This window comes from Biomphalaria glabrata, chromosome 18, assembly GCF_947242115.1.
Source record: "Biomphalaria glabrata chromosome 18, xgBioGlab47.1, whole genome shotgun sequence".
Taxonomy (NCBI): Eukaryota; Metazoa; Mollusca; class Gastropoda; family Planorbidae; genus Biomphalaria; species Biomphalaria glabrata.
The window spans coordinates 12,736,122-12,761,664 of record NC_074728.1 but is presented as its reverse complement, the minus strand read 5'-3'; the positions used below and the strand labels follow the sequence as shown (position 1 = coordinate 12,761,664).

Sequence of the window (25,543 nt, the reverse complement as noted above, 5' to 3'; positions counted from 1 at the left end):
AATTACTTCCTAGTCCAAACCTCCCGCAGGACGACGGGGGATGGGAGCGGGCAGGGTTTGAACCCTGGGCCATCCATAAATCTGAACGACAGACAGTGCGCAAACCGCACGACCAGGCAGCCACCCGATGGTCAAAAGTAATAATGTCTCAAAGATTCATTTGCCGTAAATTTAAATTTAAATTTAATAAAAAAATAGTAGATTAGTTTTAGTATATTAAAACATTACAATATTGATCAAAACCTTTGGAAATGAAAATCTACACTTTTTTTTACACTTTAAGTTTAGAAATTGAAATTCTACATCTTAATCTAGTCTATTTTAGTCTAAACTAGATCTAGAAATTCTAGATCTAGACTCTAAAATAATTTTAATTAGAATATAAATCCAGATCTAGATATACTGTAATAAAAATCTAGATCTAGTTTAAAAAATCTAGATTAGATCTAAATCAAGATATCATTCCTTTTTTAAACGCGAGTCACATAACGAGGCTTAATAAACATTACTATACCGAGTTCTTTTTTCATTTCATTTGAAGAATTAATTCCATATAACGTCAGAGGGAAAAAAAACACTACGTCACACGGCATAGGTAGACTAAAAATCGCCTTAATCTATAAGAGCCATTTATCGAGTGTTCATAGACTTTGGTGCACCGAGTGCGTTCTTTTAGCATTTCATTTAAAGAATTCATTCCATATGACGTCAAAGGAAAAAAAAACACTACGTCACAAGGCCTAGCTAGACTAAAAATCACCTTTATCAACACGAGCCATTTCTCGAGTGTTCATAGACATTGGTGCACCGAGTGCGTTCTTTTAGCATTTCATTTAAAGAATTCATTCCATGTGACGTCAAAGGAAAAAAAAACACTACGTCACATGGCTTAGTTAGACTAAAATATGTTTTCATTAATACAAGCAATTTTTTCGAGGGTTAATAGACATTGGTGCACCGAGTGCGTTCTTTTAACATTACATTTAAAGAGTCCATTCATATGACGTCAAAGAAAAAAAATTCCATTACCTCACAATAGGCTAGTACCGGTACCATAAAAAAAATGTCTTTATTTACACGAGATATTTAACGAGGGTTCATAGACATTGGTGCACTGAGTTCTAATAGATATTATTTAAAAAGGATCAAAGCCACATTGTTTTTGCGTTTTGTCTGTCAGTCGGTCTGTCCGTTATCTTGATATAAAAAAAAACAACTAAAAGTTATTAAAAATTGATTAACCTTTATTTTACGTTTCAAAACATCGCAATAATTTTTAGGTATGAACACAATTGTTCCGGATGTTTGTATAAATAGTAAAAGAAAAAGAGAATTTCAGATAAATGTAATACCGTTAATTAAATTTTTTGGATGGTCTCGTATAAAAATTAGATGTACTACAGCCACGTGGAGAGATTTTCATACCTTACTTTGGTGTTTGGATTCTGTTTTCCTTAAAAATCGGAACATAATATTAACGATAATTAGATTTTTTAATGTTTTAGGTAGAAAGATAAATGTACTGTAACAGAGTAGTGAGTTAAAATATTTTTCATAAAAATCCGTAAAAACATTATTTCGTAAATGAGAAGATTATTTGTTTATTAATTAGAAGAGGGAGTTCAAACAATTATTTGGCGTTAGTAGATTTTTAAATAAATTCGGAAATTTCTGGCGACGATTTGTAAGAAACAAAATCCGGAACTTTCTTTATCGATTACAAAACTTCTATGTTATGTTTTACAAGAAAATTAAATGTCTAAAAAGTAATTTTCAGTAATCAATTCTAGTAAATTGCTTTTTTTAAAAGCCTTATGCGATTTCAAACAATCATTAGGCATAATTCATGTTTTATAAAACAATATCCGGAACATTTTTACACTTAATGAAATATAAGTCAGTATAGAGATTTTGATTTAGCATTAATATGCTATTTACATAAAAAACGGAACAACATATTATTGATAATGTGTTTTTGCAACGTTTAAGCATGGAAATTGAATGTAATATAAGTTAGAAGAGCAAACAAACATTTGTTGGCGTTGATTAGTTTTGCACAAAAAAATCAGGAACAATCAATTTTAGATACTTTAAACTATTGAGATGTTATGGGAGGAACATTAAAGGGTAAATCAGATTTTCAATAGCTTTTAGAGTTCTAGTTTTTTAAATCTAATCGTGACGGACAGACCGACCAACAGACAAAACGCACAAAAATAAGCTTCTTTTATTCGGATGGGGGCACTAAACAAAAAATAAATAAAATCTGATTTTTAAAAAAAGTTTAAGGAATTGGTTTAGCACCTGATCATGTTGCGACGTTACGCTACTGCACGAAAATCGCTGCATAAAAAGTCCATTTAAAAAAATGTGCGTGATATTTACATACAAAGTGCATTATTAGCCTTTATAAACAAACAGAAATGTTTTCTTTTAATTTTAGCAGCTAGTTGACCAGAAAAAACGTCTTTAACTATTATTTGTATTTGTTGTAAACATTTCCTGTACATTTTAAAAATATATTTGACTTAGTGATACTGAAAATACACAAAAATTGTCTATCTTTGTTAGCATATTGTAACATTGCCTCCCTTACATTTACGTAATTGTTTTAGAATTGGTGTATTTTTATGAAAAAAACGCTTGCATAATTAATTTTATAAATTAAACGGTTTGCTTTTAGAAAACCAAAAGTAGCCGTTGCACCTAAACTTTTCAAGCCGGATTTAATGATGAAATAATATTTTTCATATCTCTTCTAGTTTTCGAGATCTGAGTGTGACAGACGGACAGACGGACAGACGGACAGACGGACATTTTGCACAAACCTAATAGCGGCTTTTTCCCCTTACGGGGGCCGCTAAAAATCTGTTATTTTTAAAGTAAATTTCCTTTGCACTCAATTTTAATTTGTATTCAATGGGAACAGATATTAACCCCCCACAAAATTCGAACGAATAAGGAATCGTAAGGAATCGTATGGATTAGAAAAAGGAATCGTAAGGAATCGTATGGATTAGAAAAAGGAATCGTAAGGAATCGTATGGATTAGAATAAGGAATCATAAGGAATCGTATGGATTAGAATAAGGAATCATAAGGAATCGTATGGATTAGAATAAGGAATCGTAAGGAATCGTATGGATTAGAATAAGGAATCATAAGGAATCGTATGGATTAGAAAAAGGAATCGTAAGGAATCGTATGGATTAGAAAAAGGAATCGTAAGGAATCGTATGGATTAGAAAAAGGAATCGTAAGGAATCGTATGGATTAGAAAAAGGAATCATAAGGAATCGTATGAATTAGAAAAAGGAATCATAAGGAATCGTATGGATTAGAAAAAGGAATCATAAGGAATCGTATGGATTAGAAAAAGGAATCATAAGGAATCGTATGGATTAGAAAAAGGAATCATAAGGAATCGTATGGATTAGAAAAAGGAATCGTAAGGAATCGTATGGATTAGAAAAAGGAATCATAAGGAATCGTATGGATTAGAAAAAGGAATCATAAGGAATCGTATGGATTAGAAAAAGGAATCGTAAGGAATCGTATGGATTCGAAAAAGGAATCGTAAGGAATCGTATGGATTAGAAAAAGGAATCATAAGGAATCGTATGGATTAGAAAAAGGAATCATAAGGAATCGTATGGATTAGAAAAAGGAATCGTAAGGAATCGTATGGATTAGAAAAAGGAATCGTAAGGAATCGTATGGATTAGAAAAAGGAATCATAAGGAATCGTATGGATTAGAAAAAGGAATCATAAGGAATCGTATGGATTAGAAAAAGGAATCATAAGGAATCGTATGGATTAGAAAATTAATCTTAAATTTTGGTGAGAACTTTCTTTGGTATGTTTATTTTGTAATATATGGTAGACTAGATATATCTCTAAAGAGCCAAGGCCCTGCTAGTTTAATGAGTGATAGCTCTGCACAGGGCAAACATGTGACCTTATTAAAGCTCGCCATCAAGGCAATGGAACACAAGAGAAGTCACGTGGTCGGTTCCAGCCAAACGTCACCCTCAGTCTTTTAAAATGGCGCGATGCCTTTAAGTTTTGACGTCAAAGAGTGCAAGCTTTTGTCACAGAAAACTTGCTACGCAAGTCTCAGACACACATACAGACACACACACTCACACCACACACACGCACACCATCGTGGCCATGGCGGAAAGTGGCGAAGTGCTGTACATTAATAATGAGCGACACAAGAGGTTCTCGTGGGAAGAACGTGTTTGAGGTTCATCCCTCCACCGAGGACAGTGACGCGTGCCAGTTGGACCAAGTTGACCTCCACCCTCAAGTCTCACACATGCACATCTATTCACTCTCTCTTTCTGACATGACGAAAGCAGACCTGGGTGTTTGAGAGGGCTGAGAATAGCAAGCGTAGGGTTCAGGTGCTTTAAAATTAAATAATGTGTATTGTAATTATTAACTAGCTCAAGCCAGTAGCGCAAAGTTGGTTGTCGTGGCACTCTTTAGGCAAAGTTGGTTGTCGTGGCACTCTTTAGGCAAAGTTGGTTGTCGTGGCACTCTTTAGGCAAAGTTGGTTGTCGTGGCACTCTTTAGGCAAAGTTGGTTGTCGTGGCACTCTTTAGGCAAAGTTGGTTGTTGTGTCACTCTTTAGGCAAAGTTGGTTGTCGTGGCACTCTTTAGGCAAAGTTGGTTGTCGTGGCACTCTTTAGGCAAAGTTGGTTGTCGTGGAACTCTTTAGGCAAAGTTGGTTGTTGTCGCTCTTTAGGCAAAGTTGGTTGTTGTGTCACTCTTTAGACAAAGTTGGTTGTCGTGGCACTCTTTAGGCAAAGTTGGTTGTCGTGGCACTCTTTAGGCAAAGTTGGTTGTCGTGTCACTCTTTAGGCAAAGTTGGTTGTCGTGGCACTCTTTAGGCAAAGTTGGTTGTCGTGGCACTCTTTAGGCAAAGTTGGTTGTCGTGGAACTCTTTAGGCAAAGTTGGTTGTCGTGGCACTCTTTAGGCAAAGTTGGTTGTTGTGTCACTCTTTAGGCAAAGTTGGTTGTTGTTGCACTCTTTAGGCAAAGTTGGTTGTTGTGTCACTCTTTAAGCAAAGTTGGTTGTCGTGGCACTCTTTAAGCAAAGTTGGTTGTCGTGGCACTCTTTAGGCAAAGTTGGTTGTCGTGGCACTCTTTAGGCAAAGTTGGTTGTTGTGTCACTCTTTAGGCAAAGTTGGTTGTTGTCGCACTCTTTAGGCAAAGTTGGTTGTCATGGCACTCTTTAGGCAAAGTTGGTTGTCGTGGCACTCTTTAGGCAAAGTTGGTTGTTGTGTCACTCTTTAGGCAAAGTTGGTTGTTGTGTCACTCTTTAAGCAAAGTTGGTTGTCGTGGCACTCTTTAGGCAAAGTTGGTTGTTGTCGCACTCTTTAGGCAAAGTTGGTTGTCATGGCACTCTTTAGGCAAAGTTGGTTGTCATGGCACTCTTTAGGCAAAGTTGGTTGTCGTGGCACTCTTTAGGCAAAGTTGGTTGTCGTGGCACTCTTTAGGCAAAGTTGGTTGTTGTGTCACTCTTTAGGCAAAGTTGGTTGTTGTTGCACTCTTTAGGCAAAGTTGGTTGTTGTGTCACTCTTTAAGCAAAGTTGGTTGTCGTGGCACTCTTTAAGCAAAGTTGGTTGTCGTGGCACTCTTTAGACAAAGTTGGTTGTCGTGGCACTCTTTAGGCAAAGTTGGTTGTTGTGTCACTCTTTAGGCAAAGTTGGTTGTTGTCGCACTCTTTAGGCAAAGTTGGTTGTCATGGCACTCTTTAGGCAAAGTTGGTTGTCGTGGCACTCTTTAGGCAAAGTTGGTTGTCGTGGCACTCTTTAGGCAAAGTTGGTTGTCGTGGAACTCTTTAGGCAAAGTTGGTTGTTGTGTCACTCTTTAGGCAAAGTTGGTTGTTGTGTCACTCTTTAAGCAAAGTTGGTTGTTGTGTCACTCTTTAAGCAAAGTTGGTTGTCGTGGCACTCTTTAGGCAAAGTTGGTTGTTGTCGCACTCTTTAGGCAAAGTTGGTTGTCATGGCACTCTTTAGGCAAAGTTGGTTGTCGTGGCACTCTTTAGGCAAAGTTGGTTGTCGTGGCACTCTTTAGGCAAAGTTGGTTGTCGTGGAACTCTTTGTTGACCGTCTCTCTCCATTTCTCCGTCTTTAACCTTTACAAGAGTCTCTTTCAATGACAGGTCGCGTTCATTCTTTAATGTTGTCTTCCCATTGATTTCTTTGTCTGCCTCTTCTTCTTTTTCCTGGTTCTGTTTTCTACAGGCAGGTCTTTGGGAGCTGTCAGGATCTTTTGTTATACCCGTACAGTTTGAATTGTCTAATTGTGGTCAGCTGGTAATCGTGAGGCCTAATGGCCATTGTGATTCTGTGTCATCGTGAGGCCTAATCGCCATTGTTATCCTGTGTCATCGTGGGGCCTAATCGCCATTGTGACCTTGTGTCATCGTGAGGCCTAATCGCCATTGTGATCCTGTGTCATCGTGGGGCCTAATCGCCATTGTGATCCTGTGTCATCGTGAGGCCTAATCGCCATTGTTATCCTGTGTCATCGTGAGGCCTAATCGCCATTGTTATCCTGTGTCATCGTGGGGCCTAATCGCCATTGTGATCCTGTGTCATCGTGAGGCCTAATCGCCATTGTTATCCTGTGTCATCGTGGGGCCTAATCGCCATTGTGATCCTGTGTCATCGTGGGGCCTAATCGCCATTGTTATCCTGTGTCATCGTGGGGCCTAATCGCCATTGTGATCCTGTGTCATCGTGGGGCCTAATCGCCATTGTGATCCTGTGTCATCGTGGGGCCTAATCGCCATTGTGATCCTGTGTCATCGTGGGGCCTAATCGCCATTGTGATCCTGTGTCATCGTGAGGCCTAATCGCCATTGTGATCCTGTTTCAAATTTCCTAATTAAAATAATTCATTACAATATCTTCCAAAAAAAAAAAGCCTTTTAACCCAATACTTTTATTTAAGAAGTATTCTATAAGACCAGTTGATTTTATGGGGTTGATTTTACCGAATGAAAGCAGTGTCAAGATGAGCGGAGTAAATGGACGATGGCAAATAGTGTTTCATTTGTAACTAAGTTAAAAGAAAATCAAATCCACTTTAAATATTCAGTGCAAGATCTAAAACAGTAATTTGAATTCAATTACAAATAATGCTGGGCACAATAAAAGAACATTGCCACTAGCCATACTTTGCCAGAAAATGGAGCTGATTCACCAATCGTAAATAAACACATTTAGCCACGTCATAATATTGATAAAACAATGAAAAATACGTATCACGTGACAGCCTTTATGGATTACATAATTTGTATAGAAGATATAGAGAATCACGTGGCTAAATGTTGTATGTTTACGATTGGTGAATGAGGTCCATTGATGAGTATTTAAGACAAAAAAAACATGCTTCACAAACACCCTTCCCTCCACACAGACAATAAAAAATAAATTAAGGGGTGGGGCGTTCCCATGGCATCTGTGTTCAATGAAGCGTGCAGCAACAACACAAAACATGAGTGGATTAATTGCAGGAAATTAACTCTACACCTGACTGATCGAAGAATCCGATGCCGTAGGTACTGACCAGAGGTTTAGCTGCTAGTCCATTGTCCCATTATTGACCTTCAGGGCATGTCCTCGTATCTACGATGTCAAACAGAAGTCAGTGGAGATAAGAGTGCTCTGATGGTCACATGATTGTAAATAAAAATAAACCGAACGATTCATCCAATTTTTGTGTTGACTCTAAATTGTCAGCTTCATTCTGAAGTCCAGACATTGACTCCACGTGCGGGGGTGGTTGGCCCAGGGATCAATAGTGGTTCATTGGTTGTTCCAACGATTACAATGCATCGGTCGCTGGTCCACTTATGTTTCGAAGCAGGAGCGTAGCTGGAATAGTCCATCATTTGGGGACCCGGAGGGCTTGATCTCTTTGGGGGACCCCTGCATTTTGCGTAACATTTAATATTTAATAAAAAAAAATAAAACACTCATTTTGGGCCCTGGGGCCCCGGGGGGATTTTCAAATTCTCCCCCCTTATTTGAACTCGGGAGCTTGATTTCCCATTCCTGGCGTCTTATCACTGACTAGGTCATCAAAACCGACAGTTATGTACACATTATTTTAAAATGAAGTCGCTTATTTAGAAAAAAAAATGTTCCCTCGAATATTTCATTTAATATGAAAATGTAACATGTTTACTAAAATGTTTACTAGATTTAGTCATTTTTTTTCCTGAATATTTTCTAAGATTACACTCAAAACATTTAAAGTAAAAAAAAATAACATTTTTTTATTTATGCAGGCTCCAAACCGAGCTCCGAACGATCCGCCCTCGGAAAAAGGGGATACTACCTGCGTCCCTATAATAATAAACAAACCATCTGTCAGGTTGACCTACCTGGAGACGGGGACATTAGCATGTGGGGTAGAAGAAAAGATACAAATATTCAAACAATAACACTGAACAGGTTTCTCAGGGTGTTTTGTTTCACTAACTGACTACTTCATACCCCCCCCCTCTCTCCTCATTTGACAATTATTTGTTGTCCTCGGCAGCCACACAAAGATCAAGCATCTTCGATCTCTCAAGGGATCGATAGCGAACCCCACAGCAAACAATGTCTCTCTCCCTCTCTCTCCCTCTGTGTGAGTCTCGCACTCAACTCTCTCGGTCCTATTAGCGTGTAGCGCATTTTCAAACACATAATTAGATGTTTAGTAAAACAACAACTTGCGAATCAGACAAATGCAACCAGTCAATTGACAAGATACGCCCTCAGATAATCAGCCCTTTCCCAACCGTATCAGCAACCTCCCTTAACATTTAGTGGTGTAACGGCTCGTACTCGAATACCATCAAACGTAAAGAGTCAAGCATTTTCTGGGTTAATATTTTCATAGATTCCAAGTTGTTTTTTTTTTTTTTATACACATTTGGACAAATACGTTAACAAAAATAAGAAATATTTTTTGATAAGTTTATTTTAAAAATAAATGAAACATATTCTTTCAATGTTTATTTAAGAATTGTCTGCGGCGAAATGTCCCCACTGTCAATGTAAGAAAACAAAACAGACAGCCCAAATGTCCAGAAGAGTTTGACCATTGCGTACTGAGCATGAAAGATGTCCTTTACTTTTTTAAAAAGTCACATTCTGATGCCTGCCAGTGTTTCTAATAACTTCAATCAACAATTTAATTAAACTTAAATTTAACTGTCACCAGGAATATATTGCAAGGATGTTAATTAGTATCAATGGCTGACCTTGTGTAGAAACGGGTCAAGTGTAAAAGGGCATGACCTTCAAATGCAATTAGACATCATGGGGTAGCTCTCAACTGGAACGCTCCTCAAAGACTATTTCTCCTTTATGAAGAACTTTTCGTAACAGCGATTATTTTGTTCTTCATAACGAATGAAGGATAGATACAAAAAAAATTAAACATGTGTACCCCGCCTCCAATCCCCACCTCCACACGAAAGAAATCCACTTAGAGTAGGCCTAGATCAACTTCTAATGATAGACCTTTAGAGCCAGACTTAGAAGAGTGTGCGCTAAATAGTTATAAACGTCTAGTTATGTATTAAACACTTTGGTGACTAGGGCCTACATGCGGAAATACAAACAGACTTGTAGATAAAGATTTTCAAGACCAAATTTAATTTTCGAAGATAATATTACAACAATTTACAACGGCCAAACAAACGTTTTCACAGTCCTTAGAAACTTTTTTCAAGATTTGTGTCCAGGTTTTTCCCAAGCCGAATAGTAAAGTAAAGTTCCCCTTTCAGACCTTGTGATCTATAGGGCAGATGATGTAAAGGTCATCTGTTTCTATGGCCTACGGCTAACGAGGGTGTCTTGTGGCCAGCACAACCACCAACCGACTTTACATTTCCCCAACTAAAGGGTGCTGGGTGAACTCATAGGCGACCAAAGATCCCGAAATTAAATATCCCAGTCTTCATCAGGATTCGAATCCGGAACCCCCGGTTCTGAAGGCAAGCGCTTTATCACTTAGCCACCGCGCCTACAAGCCAAATAAAGGAATAGCAATTAAAAAAAAACCCTACAAATCTGAATGTTAGAGACTTGGACGAGCTGACCTGGAGGAAAACTTCCAATCAAGTTTTAAAGTCCAACGTACTTGAACGATTTGGTTGTCTTTGTCAAGTTTGCGTGAAACAAAAAACTTTGATGAACGCTGGCGTGACTAAGTATTTAATTATCTGACAAAGTCATTCATTGTTTAGAAAGAAGGAAAAAAAAACATGACTTGAACGATTTGGAGTTTTGCTCTCCAATGGGGTCCATCTATTTTTTGGTCGATTACTTATTTTGAATAGCAAATGTCCGGGCACTGTTTCTCGGCCTCACCGAGGTACTCTTGTGGAAACGGTCTTTAGAAGACACGATTAGGTCAATAGGTAAGCAAAGAAAAAAAGAACCACATTTGGAGTGCTTAAGGACTGTGTTCATTGCACTGGCGGGGATGGAAGAAAGCGCCCCCCCCCCCAAAAAAAAAACAAAAAAAAACATATCACTATCCACACACCGTTCTTCAAAGGACCGTTTATATATCGGACACGTCTGATGTGGTACAAAGAAGGAACACGGGTGAAATTCTACAGTGTGCTCGACAATTGGTCTCACTACTAATCCAAGTTCCTTGGGAGCCAGCGGCAGTAGGGATGTAATAATTGACATCTGCTTAGATCTCTCCCTGACAGAAGTTTGTTCAGACAGGCAGACGGAGGCAAGTTTCCATAGGTCTAGAGTTCCAAGAGTCTTAGACTCCACTCTAGGTCTAGAGTTAGAGTTCCAAGAGTCTTAGACTCCACTCTAGGTCTAGAGTTCCAAGAGTCTTAGACTCCACTCTAGGTCTAGAGTTAGAGTTCCAAGAGTCTTAGACTCCACTCTAGGTCTAGAGTTAGAGTTCCAAGAGTCTTAGACTCCACTCTTAGGACAAATAGAAAGAAGAAAAAGCAAGAAGAGATAAATGAGAAGGAAAGTGTCTGAGGAGATGGGTGTCTGTGTAAACTTTGACCTCAACACAGTGACGCAACAAAAAAGAATATTTTAAAAAACGCCTTTTTCGGCAAGAGAAGTATATACATTTCCAACCTACAGCTAAATATCGTCAACTCCAATGTAACAGATAATCAACGGAATGCGCGCAGACCTTTTGAAGGACAGGATAATACCTCGCCCCAGGCCGGAAAATACCTAGTTAAAAGCCGGATTATACCACGTCAAAGGCCGGGTAATTCCATGTCACAGGCCTGATAATACCGGTCGGATAGTACGCATCACAGACAGAATAATACCACGTCACAGGCGGATATGTCCCACGTAACAGACCGGATAATACTACGTCACAAGCCGGATATGTCGAACGTCAGAAGCCGGAAAATACCATGTCATAGGCCGGGTAATACCACGTAACAAGCAGAATAATACCATGTCACAGGTCGAATAGGCCCCACGGGACGTCGTGTGGGAACCACTGTTTAACAGGTGGTAGCTTGTAATATGTCTTGCTGCTGGTTGCTGCGGTTGGTGCCTTATGATGTCGACATTACTGTCCAAAACTGAAATCCCACTACCACTACCCCACTACGTATACCCCACTACGTCTACCCCACTACTACTACCACACTACCACTACCACACTACCACTACCCCACTACGTCTACCACACTACAACTATCCCACTACGTCTACCATACTACTACTACCACCACTACCCCACTACGTCTACCCCACTACCACTACCCCACTACGTCTACCCCACTACCACTACCCCAATACGTCTACCCCACTACCACTACCCCACTACGTCTACCACACTACAACTATCCCACTACGTCTACCATACTACTACTACCACCACTACCCCACTACGTCTACCCCACTACCACTACCCCAATACGTCTACCACACCACCCCACTACCACTACCCCACTACGTGTACCCCACTACCACTACCCCATTACGTCTACCCCACTACGTCTACCACACTACATCTACCATACTACCACTACCCCATTACGTTAACCACACTACTACTACCACTACCCCACTACATCTACCACACTACGTGTACCCCACTTCATCTACCACACTTCGTGTACCCCACTACCACTACCTCACTACGTCTACCACACTACCACTACCCCATTACGTCTACCACACTACATCTACCACATTACCACTACCCCACTACGTCTACCACATTACCACTACCCCACTACGTCTACCACATTACCACTACCCCACTACATCTACCACATTACCACTACCCCACTACGTCTACCACATTACCACTACCCCACTACGTCTACCACACTACCACTACCCCATTACGTCTACCACACTACATCTACCACATTACCACTACCCCACTACGTCTACCCCACTACGTCTACCCCACTACCACTACCCCACTACGTCTACCCCACTACCACTACCCCACTACCACTACCCCACTACGTCTACCCCACTACATCTACCACATTACCACTACCCCACTACGTCTACCCCACTACGTCTACCCCACTACATCTACCACATTACCACTACCCCACTACCACTACCCCACTACGTCTACCCCACTACATCTACCACATTACCACTACCCCACTACCACTACCCCACTGCTACTGTAAAGTAAGCCTGGTATAATAATCTGTCTAGGAATGGAACTTTGCGATGTTGTAGTGCCACGTGACCTCAATTGTCGTCTAGTCAGGTCACACAGTCAAGCATGCCTCTTTCTCCACTCCAACTACCAGGTCGGTCGTCGTGGAGTCATACTCCCAGTGACGTCAAACGGTCAAACGACGTCACTCGTCAAATACCAACTCTTGGTGAGAGTAGGTCACGTGTTATAGACAAACAATTTAGTTCTCACGGAGTTCCGGAAGATTCCAACAAAACAACAAACAAACAAAAACTAGACACAAAAGCGAACTTGAGATGGTTGTGACGAAGTACTCTTCAAACTACCGAAATTCTGACAAAACAAGCAAACATCAATATGCCTCACATGCCTCAATGCCTCACCCCGCCCCTACCTGTAATAGCAACGCTCTCTTCTGACTTCAGCCCTCGTGCCTCTAATTGCTCATCATTGCTTTCTTAACAAAGCTCAGGTAACTCTTAGTTCGACATCAAAACAGGAAGAGTTCATTTCTCTTGGTTATGTGACATCCGTAAACCATCGCAAACCTCGGCTTATCTAACACTATTCAAAAAATATACAACCAAACTTTCGCCACTTTCTGCCATGGGATCAGGTCGTTAATACAAAAGTAAACACAATTTCTTGTACACTTACATTTTCTGAAACAGAAAAGCTGAAATTATCTTTCCTTCTGAAATGTGTTAACGACCTGTAAATAAACCGTTTGAATGTTAAGGTCTTGCTAACAAGATATTTCAGCTCTAACTAAATTGTTTACACGAAACACATTTCCCATTTTAATTTTGTTTACGTTGAAAGAATTTGTTTCGACCAGCAAGAAAATGTGTAAAAATTTTAGAGTCAAATAAGTGCAGATAGATCTAGTATCTAGGTAAGTGCAGATAGATCTAGTATCTAGGTAAGTGCAGATAGATCTAGTATCTAGGTAAGTGCAGATAGATCTAGTATCTAGGTAAGTGCAGATAGATCTAGTATCTAGAGAAGTGAAGATAGATCTAGTCTGTAGACTTACTTTTAAACAACTGTTAAAGCAGACATTTTTAAACCGTCACAAGTTTGTAAAAAGTAAAGACTAGAATTTAGGTAAAACTATCGTCACAAACTAGACCTACTGCACAAACTAGACATACTGCACAAACTATACGTACTGCACAAACTATACGTACTGCACAAACTAGACATACTGCACAAACTAGACATACTGCACAAACAAGACATACTGCACAAACAAGACATACTGCACAAACTAGACAACCCATCATCATTGAGAAAAATCAAGTTAAAAAAATAGTATCACTATCTTGTTTAGCTATAAAATGAAAGTTAAAGAATACAAAATGTTGAGGAGATGTTGGTTGAACATTAACCCCAAGTCTGGTCAAATCAAGCCACCTCCTAAGATACAGTATCAACATTTCTCCTTATCTACCCCTCCCGACATCTTTTACGTTTCTCTTCAGCGCGTGACAGTGAGTAGTCAACTTTCTGTTTAGTCTAATCACACCAAGATGTCCATTCTAATTTACTCTGGATTCTCGGATTCTCTTAAACCCAGATAAAACCTAGTCCCAGTACTTCCTCTCATGTCATCACCAATATTATGTCTATGCTCGTCAGTCGTGACAGATCCTTTGAATAGAGTTCTGTCCATTAGTGATAGCCTCCCGTGTGACGAAATTGTTTTGACATTATTCCGCTATTAATAAGGGAGGTGACACATATTGAAGGTAAGACCCAAATCTTTCCCCAGATCTTTCTCTTTTTACGTTTTTCTTTAGGCTTCCGTGACACAGGTTGAACCAAATCGCTTTCTCTTCTTTTTCTATGTGACAGCATTGGTTTGCTTAAATAATCTAGGCGAATGGTAGACATTTACAATGGAGAGAGGTGTGTAAAATGTAGCGTGAAATTAATGTTAAATGAGGTATAGCTGTCTCTGTTTATTAAGAATTGTTACGGTGTGATTAAACTTTCTAAAAATGACATTTTTTTTTAAAGAGCCCTATTGATGGTTCGAAGTAGGAAATAGTTATTTTTAGACGTAAGTAAGAACCAAAATTTAAAGTTTTCATTTGAACGACCCCCCTAAAAAAAAACACTTCGAAATTGTATAGACATTCCTACAAGTTACTGCACCGGAGGAAAAGTACAAAGTAAGCCGCCATAAGACTATGCAGTCTATAGGGTAGATGATGTCAAAGTCACCTGTTTCTACGGCCCACGCTTAAAGAATGTGTCATGTTGCCTGCATAAAACCAATCGCCTTTAATTGTCCCCAGCTAATTTCAGGTACCTTTTGGAGCTGGGTGCACAAAAGATCCCGAAAATAAAAATCCCATTTTTCACTAGGATTGGAACCCGGGACCCTCTGGGTCGAATCAAGCTCTTTACCACTCATCCACCTCGAAACCACAAAGCAATGGTATAGTAATAGCTATTCCTACAAGGTACTGTGCCAGGAAACCAATTAGCAATTGGATAGACGTTCCTACAAGGTACTGTACCAGGAGTAGTAGACTAGAAAACACCAAGGCCCTTACTCTTGATGAGGTAAATAGTTAGCAGTTATGCCCTGTTTCACATAAAACATTACCGATTTGAAAAAACTTCCCGCAACAGTCTTTTAAAGGTAAGATAAATTTATACCGGAATTGAAAAAAACAACAAAAAACTATTTTCACAGTTATTTAACATGACTGAAGATGACTTAAGATATTAAAAAAAAGATCATATATTTCAGCCTGGGGAATTGAATTCAAGGCAGAATCCCATGTAGGCTCGACATATATATATGTATGTGTAACTGGAACCACACCGTTGCCAATGACAACGTCCACTGGACACAGAATTAACGTAGCTGGTTGAGTTAATTAGAGTCACTTCTGGCTCACACACACAGCAACCCACTCTACTTCCCCACCTCCCCTCCCCCATATTATGTGACGCCCAGAGTCCCCGGGGAGCTGACGGAGCAGCGCTTTGTCGCTAGAATACAGGACTAAATGTTGTTATGAACTCCGAGAAAATGATATTGATTTTTCTTGGGCTAAAAGGGGAGAGCACCTACAGTAAAGGGGGAAAAAAGTCCAAGGGCAAATGAGGAATAAAAGCCTGGAGAAGTTTTGTTTTTTTTTCATCTTTTTAAAATACAATCTTTACTGCATTTTAAATATGTAGCGAATGGTGGATTATAGGCTGTGTTCATATTCATTAGAAAACTTAAAATAAAGAGGATAGGGGAAAAGCTGTTCACCTTTTCCTTATTTTTGTAGGTCGCGACCTACTAACTGCCTCTAGCGATTGCTAATGTTGCGCCAAAAAAGACATGTTACTATATCAGTTCATATCTCTATCAATGTAGGCCCCTATCTATCTAAATGGCAATTAATTCTGAAATGAATATTAATCTGCTACCTTCAGATTCGAAGACAGGCGCTTATACGCTTCCACAGTGGCCTGTCACTTTAAATCATTGAATATTTTGTATATCAATTAATAAAAAAATATATTACCAATCTATCATTTAATGTTAATTAAAAAATAAATAGTGTGTGCGTAGGGTTGAACGAGACAGAGAGAGAGAGAGAGAGAGAGAGAGAGAGAGAGGACGCTTTGTTATCATTGTGTCTTTCATGAGATGACATCTTTGTATATATGACATCTTTGTATATATGACATCTTAGTGCATATGACATTTTCGTGTAAATGACATATTCGTATAGATGACTTCTTCATATAAATGACATTTTTGTATCAATAACATCTTTGTGTAAGTGACATCCTCGTGTAAATGACATGTAAGATTTGTCTGGACCTTTCACCCTTCACCTTTGCCCCGCCCGTATCTCTTACTAAAAATAGAAACTTTCTTCTCCAAATCCTTTTCTTTACAGTTTTGAAGTTTCGCATAAAGAAAAAGAAAGAAATGGAAGCTTTGGAAGAGAGCATTCAGGATCTGTCTAAAAGCGGATATGAGTGTGCGGACATCTTAAAAACGGAAGTCGACTTCTTTAATTTAATTTAAAAGCGATAACAATTTTGTAAAATAAAACTCAACAAAAAAAAAGAAAAGAAAAGTTCTATGGATGAGCTTCAGGTTTAAAGTATTATTTTTTCATTAATGTATGTTTATCTTATTCCCTTTATTTAATTTTTTTTCCTTAAGGTAGATAGCAATTTCTCTATTATAAATTGATTTTAGTGATGTTGCCATTAATTTAAGAAATTCCGATAAATATGGTGTTACATTTGCCTGATTTAGAAAAGGTATTAGACCAAATGAATAAATGTAACGAAACTTTATTGTTAAAAAAAAATGTTTTTTATTCGTATATAAAGCGGAAACGATGTCATTATTTATGTGTTTTACAAATTAGTCAAAATGAGAGAGAACTTAGCTTTTGTTACTATTATTATTAATTATTATTGCTATGAGTTAATTTATTCTGTTGTACCGGTGTCAAAAATTCTTGTACAACATAATAACTCTTTAACTTTTTCTATCAACATGCACTTATTATAAGAGTTTCAAGGAGCCAGCCAGTCACGGGTAGGATAGGCCCCGCGGGCCGCAGTTTGGACATCACTGTTTTAAATCAATACAATCTGTTTTTCTGTTTCTGTCAGTCCTTCTGTTTCTATCTGTCCTTCTGTTTCTATCAGTCCTTCTGTTTCAATCTGTCCTTCTGTTTCTGTCAGTCCTTCTGTTTCTACCAGTCCTTCTGTTTCTATCTGCACTTTTGTTTCTATCAATTCTTTTGTTTCCATCAATCCTTCTGTTTCTATCAATCCTTCTGTTTCTATCAGTCCTTCTGTTTCTATCAATTCTTCTGTTTCTATCTGTCCGTCTGTTTCTATCAGTCCTTCTGTTTCTACCAGTCCTTCTGTTTCAATCTGTCATTCTGTTTCTGTCAGTCCTTCTGTTTCTACCAGTCCTTCTGTTTCTATCAATCCTTCTGTTTCTATCTGTCCTTCTGTTTCTATCAGTCCTTCTGTTTCTACCAGTCCTTCTGTTTCAATCTGTCATTCTTTTTCTGTCAGTCCTTCTGTTTCTATCTGTCCTTCTGTTTCTACCTGTCCTTCTGTTTCTACCAGTCCTTCTGTTTCTACCAGTCCTTCTGTTTCTACCAGTCCTTCTGTTTCTATCTGCACTTTTGTTTCTACCAGTCCTTCTGTTTCTACCATTCCTTCTGTTTCTACCTATCCTTCTGTTTCTACCAGTCCTTCTGTTTCTATCAGTCCTTCTGTTTCTACCAGTCATTCTGTTTCTATTAGTCCTTCTGTTTCTATCTGTCCTTCTGTTTCTATCTGTCCTTATGTTTCTACCAGTCCTTCTGTTTTTATCTGTCCTTCTGTTTCTACCAGTCCTTATGTTTCTACCAGTCCTTCTGTTTTTATCTGTCCTTCTGTTTCTACTAGTCCTTCTGTTTCTATCAGTCCTTCTGTTTCTATCTGTCCAAATCAAGGTAGTGATTGTTTAAAGTGAGGACCTAAACCTGTTCCGTATCACGATTAATCTGCACAAGAAGTGAACAAAGTCAAAAGTCTCCACGTCTGCAGATAAAAACCAGCTCTTGTATTATCTTGACATTATTATCTCTTTATATGTTGTTGTTGTTTGTTTATAACGCTATTGCACAGCACATCACTCGATTACAAAACAACAACAACAAAAAAAAAAAAACTAGTAAATTAATTTAAGAAGCTCAGATTAAGAAAATGAAGATTATTTGATTACAGAAAAACAAGATCACTGGATTACAGAGCCCAATAAACACTTGCAAAAATGAAACCTAGAAAATGTGATTACAGGTAACGCAGATCACTTAATTTAAAAAAATCATATAATATAACCTAGAAAATCTGACGTCAGAAAACCTAAGGAATTTTGATTACAAAAAATGATTACAATTTTATTACAGAAAACCTAGGAAATTTGATTAGAGAGAATCCAGATTACATGATTGCAGAAAAACCCAGGGATTTGATTTAAACATAGAGCAGAAAACTTGAGTATAGAAAACCACTAAACGGTTGATATCTACGTTGTGGTACCAGACTGCTACCAATGTTATTGGGGAAGAATTAATTCTGATTTTGTATTCGATGTAGAAGTTGTTAATGACAGGTCTAATACTCTATGACTGGCATATGCTACTCAGGAGTGCAGACAATAGACACACCAATTGTGCTAATAGGTCTCAGTGTGACGTAAGTTACACCAGACTGCAGGCTATGGACACAACTTTTGTATGGATAGGTCGTTGTAAACGTGTGGCACATTTAAGTTTGATAGTTTATCAGCTAGTTAGCGCTGCTATTGACGCTGTTTACCCATGATTTCAACAATTAAAGCTAAATCAACATACAGATCACTAGACTGTAATATCTTGTGACTCATCTGAAAGACTCTAAACTTAAAATAAACAAGTAAAACATTTTAAAAATGCATTTTGAAAGAAAAAACAATACCTCCGTTATATAACTTCAAATATAATGAACTTTTAAAAATAATTGATTTAGAACTCTTAAGATCTAGTCTAGATCTAAATCTACTTCTAGACCTAGAATACAACTGTAGTACACATTAGATTTATGTAAAAATGGTAGCAAAGCTTAGATAGTCTTTCAATAAACTTAAAGCAATTTTACATTCAATAAACAACTCAGTTATCGGTACACTACGGCTGACTACGTCATGTTTTTTTTAATAGAATACTTCCAATGATAGGCTTTTAAATCTAGACTTAGAAGACGATGTGCACAGTTTTCCTGAACATTCATTAATTAAAATCTTGAATCAATAATGCATTACATTCAGAAATTTCCGAACGTGATAGTAACTTTCAAGAAAGCGATAGCCCTTACAAAACCGATGTTGGCTCTATATCTAAGTTTAGTTCTGAAGCCAAATTTACATTTATTTATTTTTTTACTTTGAAAAAATGATAACGGTCAAACTAGGGTTTTCCCAATGGGGCCAACGAGCTAGTGATTCTTCTCTCAGCGATATACATGCGGACCAGTTAAATATGGAGATCATCGTCCACGTTTTCCCCACCCACATTCCACGAAGCTCTGACTTGAATAGAGATATTGTTAAAAATGATTTATTTACGAAGAATATTGACGGGATGAAGTAAACGTCCATTTATGGCTTAAGCAAGGCTGAAGGTGCTTAAGTTCTTTAATCGCTTTCTTTATCTGCCTCTTCTTCGTTTTCCAGGTACTGTTCACTGTAGGAAGGTTTTTGCAAGACCTAAGGCCCTTGTGATATAATATATATGTTTGCGCTTTATGACAGTAGTTAGAGCCTTAGAGGATCATCTTGGTGTCTGATCTCTCTGATGTCTACCTAAAATTCCATTGAACTACACGACGACTTTATCTCTGAATTTGTTAGCGCAATAAAAACGATCTTATTTTGTGTGTTTCTGATATAAAACTGGTGGATGATCCATGAGATTCGTTTTCTTTATTCATGAAACGAGCAAATATTAAATTTGTGAAATGTGACACTTCGAGCGTCCCTGAAGTAATCGAAATCAAAGCATGAACTAGAAGAATATGTTCAGAAGAGGTCACAATGTTTTTGATTAAAAAAAAAACTCTTTTAAAAACGAAAAACGGTTAATTTTATAAACATTGGAATAATTTGAAGTTTGTCTATAATATATTCCGACCAAACACAAACATAATCATTTGGTTCAGTCGCTTTACAACTATGTTGAAATGTTAATATATTGATTCATGTAATCTGGGGGTGTTCCACTTCTATAAGTGATAGACACAAAGTTAAGTAATAAATAAGTCAGACTTAAAAGTGATTATATAAAAATAGGATTTCACGTTTGGACAATGTTTAGTCTGTAGAAAATCAAAAAGTTTTTTTTTCACCTTCAAAAGACAAAAAAAAAAACAACAACATCTACAACACATCCAACTGTTAAGTTTATTTTCAATGTAACTTTTTCCCGCCCTTTCTCTCAATCTCCCCCCCCCCCCCAACTCTGTCTTACATTCTTTTATTTTGTCCTGTCTCTCTCCAGGAAACAACATCACAATTCTACCTAATTGTTGTGTCTTTGTGAGATGTTATGTACTGGTCAGTTGTGGCTAGGTGTGATATTGTGTGTTATGATATGCTGGTGTAGTGATGTAACAAGGATTTGATGTGTTGTGCTTAGGTTTGGTATTATGTGTTATGATATGCTGGTGCTATGATGTAGCATAGACTTGTTAATGTGTTGTGGATAGGTGTGGTATTAAGTGTTATGATAAGCTGGTGTTGTGCTGTTGCAAGGTCTTGTTAATGTGTTGGGAGTAGGTGTGGTATATGTGTTGATGTGTTAAGGTTAGGTATGGTATTAAGTGTTATGATACGCTGGTGTTGTGCTGTTGCAAGGACTTGTTGATGTGACGTAATGTTGTTGTCTTCAATCTTTCTTAGCATTTTGTTTAAACCAAATTACTATGACTCAAAATTATACAGAATAAAGAATTGTTGATTTAGTCATTAACCTTCGACTGCAGTATTTTCTAGAGAACAGACACGTAACTACAGACAAAATTATTGTATGAGAGAAGAACGTATTTTTAATAGAATAAACAGAACAATTGTTTTAAAAATAACTTTACACAAATATGTAAACAAAAAAAAATTAAAGGTAAATAGAAGAAATACTTAAAAACAATGAAATACTGACAAACAATGAAATCTGATATTGAGATTAGCTATGGGAATATATATGTCTTTGGAATATATGAATACAGTTATAGTAAACAGTTATATTATTAGTTGCTGTAAAGATAATAAAGATAACAGTGTAAAAATGTTATAAAAACAAATGTAACATTCTAGAAAGATTCTCATATAAAACGTGCATCAAAATTTGCCGGTGGTGGAGGTGATTGTGCTCAGATGTGACAACCAGATGTTGTGACAATGGCCCCTTCTGGCTTAAGCCCATCCCGTAGATTAAATGTTTCCCAAAAGTTGTGTCCGTCACAGATCTAGATCTAGGTTATATTCACGCTAGTGTGCAATAGCTACAAGTGGAAGCGAACACACAATCACCGCGTTGAGCCAAGGCAAGGACCAACTACCGCGAGACACGAGACGGGATAGGAACACATGCAATCGGTTGATGAATGCAAAGCTCCTATTTCTACACCAGTTTCTTACCTTTGTCGTTAACTGGGGACTTGGATCGTACGGCCACTACCCTTCGAACAACAGCCGCCATTTTGGAAAATATTGTTTCACTAGAGTTCAGTTCCCCCCATAAACAAGAAAGAAGAAAAAAAGAATTCCCGATCGTTTTTGTAGATCTCGCGAGGCAGCGCGAGAGATTCCAGAACGGCGAGTCGGAAAGAAGAGAGAACTCGATAAAAAAGAATTATTGATTGGAGTGAGCGGCCCTTTCAGGACTCCAGGAGACTCCATGGTGCATCGATTCTCGAGTTCACTCAACGAACACTATGGCGAGGCCTGGCGCTAAGGCATCAAGTGTTAGATGCAGACTATATGATGATCTTACAGGTTTGAAGCTCGATAGTGATGTGCGGATTTACATTGACGTGTGTCGTGACAGCAATTGACTGCAGACACTAATAACATATAGACTAAAATTGGCGTGTAGAAAATGGCAGTGTGACAGTCACATAGTTTGAGTGGGGCTTTTGTGTGACAGTCACATCGTTTAAGTGAGGCTCTGGAATGACTGTCACATCGTTTGAGTGAGGCTCTGGTGTGACTGTTACATCGTTTGAGTGAGGCTCTGGTGTGACTGTTACATCGTTTGAGTGAGTCGCTGGTGTGACTGTTACATCGTTTGAGTGAGTCGCTGGTGTGACACATCGTTTAAGTGGGGGCTCTGGTGTGACTGTCGCATCTTTTCAGTGAGGTTCTTGTGTGACTGTCACATCTTTTTAATGAGGCTTTGGCGTGACTGTTACATCTTTTGAATGAGGCTTTGGCGTGACTGTCACATCGTTTGAGTGAGGCTTTGGCGTGACTGTCACATCGTTTGAGTGAGGCTTTGGCGTGACACATCTTTTGAGTGAGGTTCTGGTGTCTGTCACATCTTTTGAATGAGGCTCTGGTGTGACTGTCACATCGTTTGAGTGAGGCTCTGGTGTGACTGTTATTATTATCAATTAAAGAGATGTCATAATTTATAAAAGCTATGATACCTAAGAAACGTTGACAATGTATATCAGCTGTGACTTTTTAGCGGCCCCGAAAGGGGCTATTATTTTTGTGTGTAATGTCTGTCCGTCCGTCCGTCCGTCCGTCTCGTTTAGATCTTGTAAACTAGAAAAGATAGTGAAAATCTGACAGCATAATATTTTAGACCATTCAAAGTTCTGATGCAACGGCTACTTTTTTCTTTTCTGAAAGCGAAAAATCTAATTTTTTAATATCACTTATGCAAGCAGTTTTTCTATAAAAAATACCACTTTTACAACTATTCACTATTAATAGTAACAGACACGGGAGGCTCCTTAGTATGGGAGATAGGCCTATACACCTATCATATTTTTAATACATTTATGCAAACGGTTTTAGATTTTTTGTCCAAAAAAAAATTTTTTTACATTTGTATTGCTAAGTTAAGTAAGTACATTTACAAAACAAATGTTTACTTTGTTTTAAGATGAAAAATCTATTTGTATGCATATAAGTTGGACATAATTTTAAACAACAATTAATAAGTAGGTTTTCATACTATCGCGTGAACTGTAGCGCTAATTGTGGCGAAAGATTTTTTTTTTAAAGTTTTTTTTTTTTTACGGAAATATTTTTTTCTTGAGGGGTTGAATAAGAGATTGACCCTTTGCAAAACAATTAGATCAATTAGATATCCATTATAAGACATTAGTTAGGCCAGGTTCACATCTAACTTCACGATCACTTTCAACTATCCCTTGGTCTGCTGGACCGTTGGGGCACCACACAAGATCTGTCACCTTTCTTTCTCCATTCTTCTATGTCATTTTTCTTTGATAGAATTTCATTCTGTTCTTTCTGAAAATATTGAAACCTGTCTTTTTACCTGCATAGGTGGACCATTTCGGGGGCCGATTTTGAGTTTGAGTTTCTACACAAACTGTCTTGTAACTTTGTTTAAAATAAGTTTGGCCAGAAGAAAAAAGGGGGAGGGGCAACTCCAACCGAAACTGATCGTTACAGAAGGCCTCAACTCTGAACTGTGACGTCGCAAGCTGTGGTCAGTGGAGAACAATAGACATAGAAGGCCTCAACTCTGAACTGTGACGTCGCAAGCTGTGGTCAGTGGAGACCAATAGACATAGAAGGCCTCAACTCTGAACTGCGACGTGGCAAGCTGTGGTCAGTGGAGACCAATAGCTCGTGCACACGTCGTACAGACCTGTAACGTGGCAAGCTGTGGTCAGTGGAGACCAATAGCTCGTGCACACGTCGTACAGACCTGTAACGTGGCAAGCTGTGGTCAGTGGAGACCAATAGCTCGTGCACACGTCGTACAAACCTGTGACGTGGCAAGCTGTGGTCAGTGGAGACCAATAGCTCGTGCACACGTCGTACAGACCTGTAACGTGGCAAGCTGTGGTCAGTGGAGACCAATAGCTCGTGCACACGTCGTACAAACCTGTAACGTGGCAACGAGTTATTGGTCTCCAGTGCCCACAGGTTGCTACGGTGTAGGTCAGTGTTCAGGCCTTCTATGTCTATTGGTCTCAGCCCAACCCAGTCTTTCACGTGTGAAGCAGGCGAGCTAGAATTCCTCTCCGAAACACGAACTGTTTTACAAGTCTTTGTCGTCTTAAGACTTCCGGCGGACAACGAAAAGCTTAAATTATGGAGTAAACGTTTTTGTTTGCCAACTTGTTTATAGTTTGGCCGTTTAATGGTCAGAGTTCTATTCATTGTAAAAAAAAATGTTACTCAGACATTGTTAGACAGTTATGATACTCTAATTTATGGTGACACAGCTTGAGGCTCAGCAGCCCGAAACCAACCTAAAGAAAATAGATAAGGTTTAAAATATTGTCCTAAGGATAATGACAGGAGCAATCAAAACAACACCCATAAAAGCTATGGAGGAAACCGCTGCCCTGGTCTCTCTGGATGAAAGAAGAGAAATACCAATCCTTTCCCAATTCACAAAAATAGAAACTTAGAGAGGAGAAGCACACACTCAAAACCAAAATCCACAAATCTGGCACTAAAATCATACTCACATACACATACACATACACATACACATCGAATGGTACGATGGAGAAAAACTCGAAAAATTCACTTCAACTCCAACTGGAGAGCTCTCTGACAGCCAAGGGAAGCACTAGAACTAGCAGCTTTTCTTCCTGACCGATGCAAAAACAGCCCTCCAAAGCTTTTTGAAAAACTCTGATGCCTCAAATGTCAAACAATTCAGGACAGGCCTCAACAACAACAGCAAGAAAACGTTTCAGCAGTGGATCCCAGCACACATTGAAATAGAAGGAAATGAGAAGACACACTTACTTAATGTGGGAGAACAAATACACAATCGATAGCACTAAATCCTGAAGAAATGATAGAACTAAACGAGAAATGGGTAAACTCTCATCTGAATCACAAGAAAGACAACAATTAAGTTCTCCGACAAGACCAACGTCTAATTTTCCACTCAGAACTGGACACAACAGAATGACACAACATATGGTCCTGAAAAAACAAACAGTGGACATAGTGAAATTTGCCTTTGTGAAGCGTCAACAGAGAATGCTATGTCATGCAAAACTGCATTCTTCATCATGAGGCCTGAACACAGGCCCCAAAACATTAACTCAATGGATA

At 38.5% G+C, this 25,543-nt stretch overlaps 1 protein-coding gene across 15 annotated transcripts in view; it reads right to left on the bottom strand.

Moving 5' to 3' along the window:
• The window catches only part of LOC106054743 (CUGBP Elav-like family member 3-B), a 483,388-nt gene that overhangs the window by 142,733 nt on the left and 315,112 nt on the right, over positions 1-25,543 (bottom strand). The window contains exon 1 of one of the 15 annotated variants that reach the window (XM_013210739.2): positions 21,902-22,048. The exons of the other annotated variants lie outside the window; for them this stretch is intronic. Coding sequence (XP_013066193.1) covers positions 21,902-21,962 — 61 coding nt within the window. The 5' untranslated portion in view covers positions 21,963-22,048. Of the gene's footprint in view, positions 1-21,901; positions 22,049-25,543 lie in introns of those variants that run through there. 15 annotated transcript variants of the gene reach the window in all.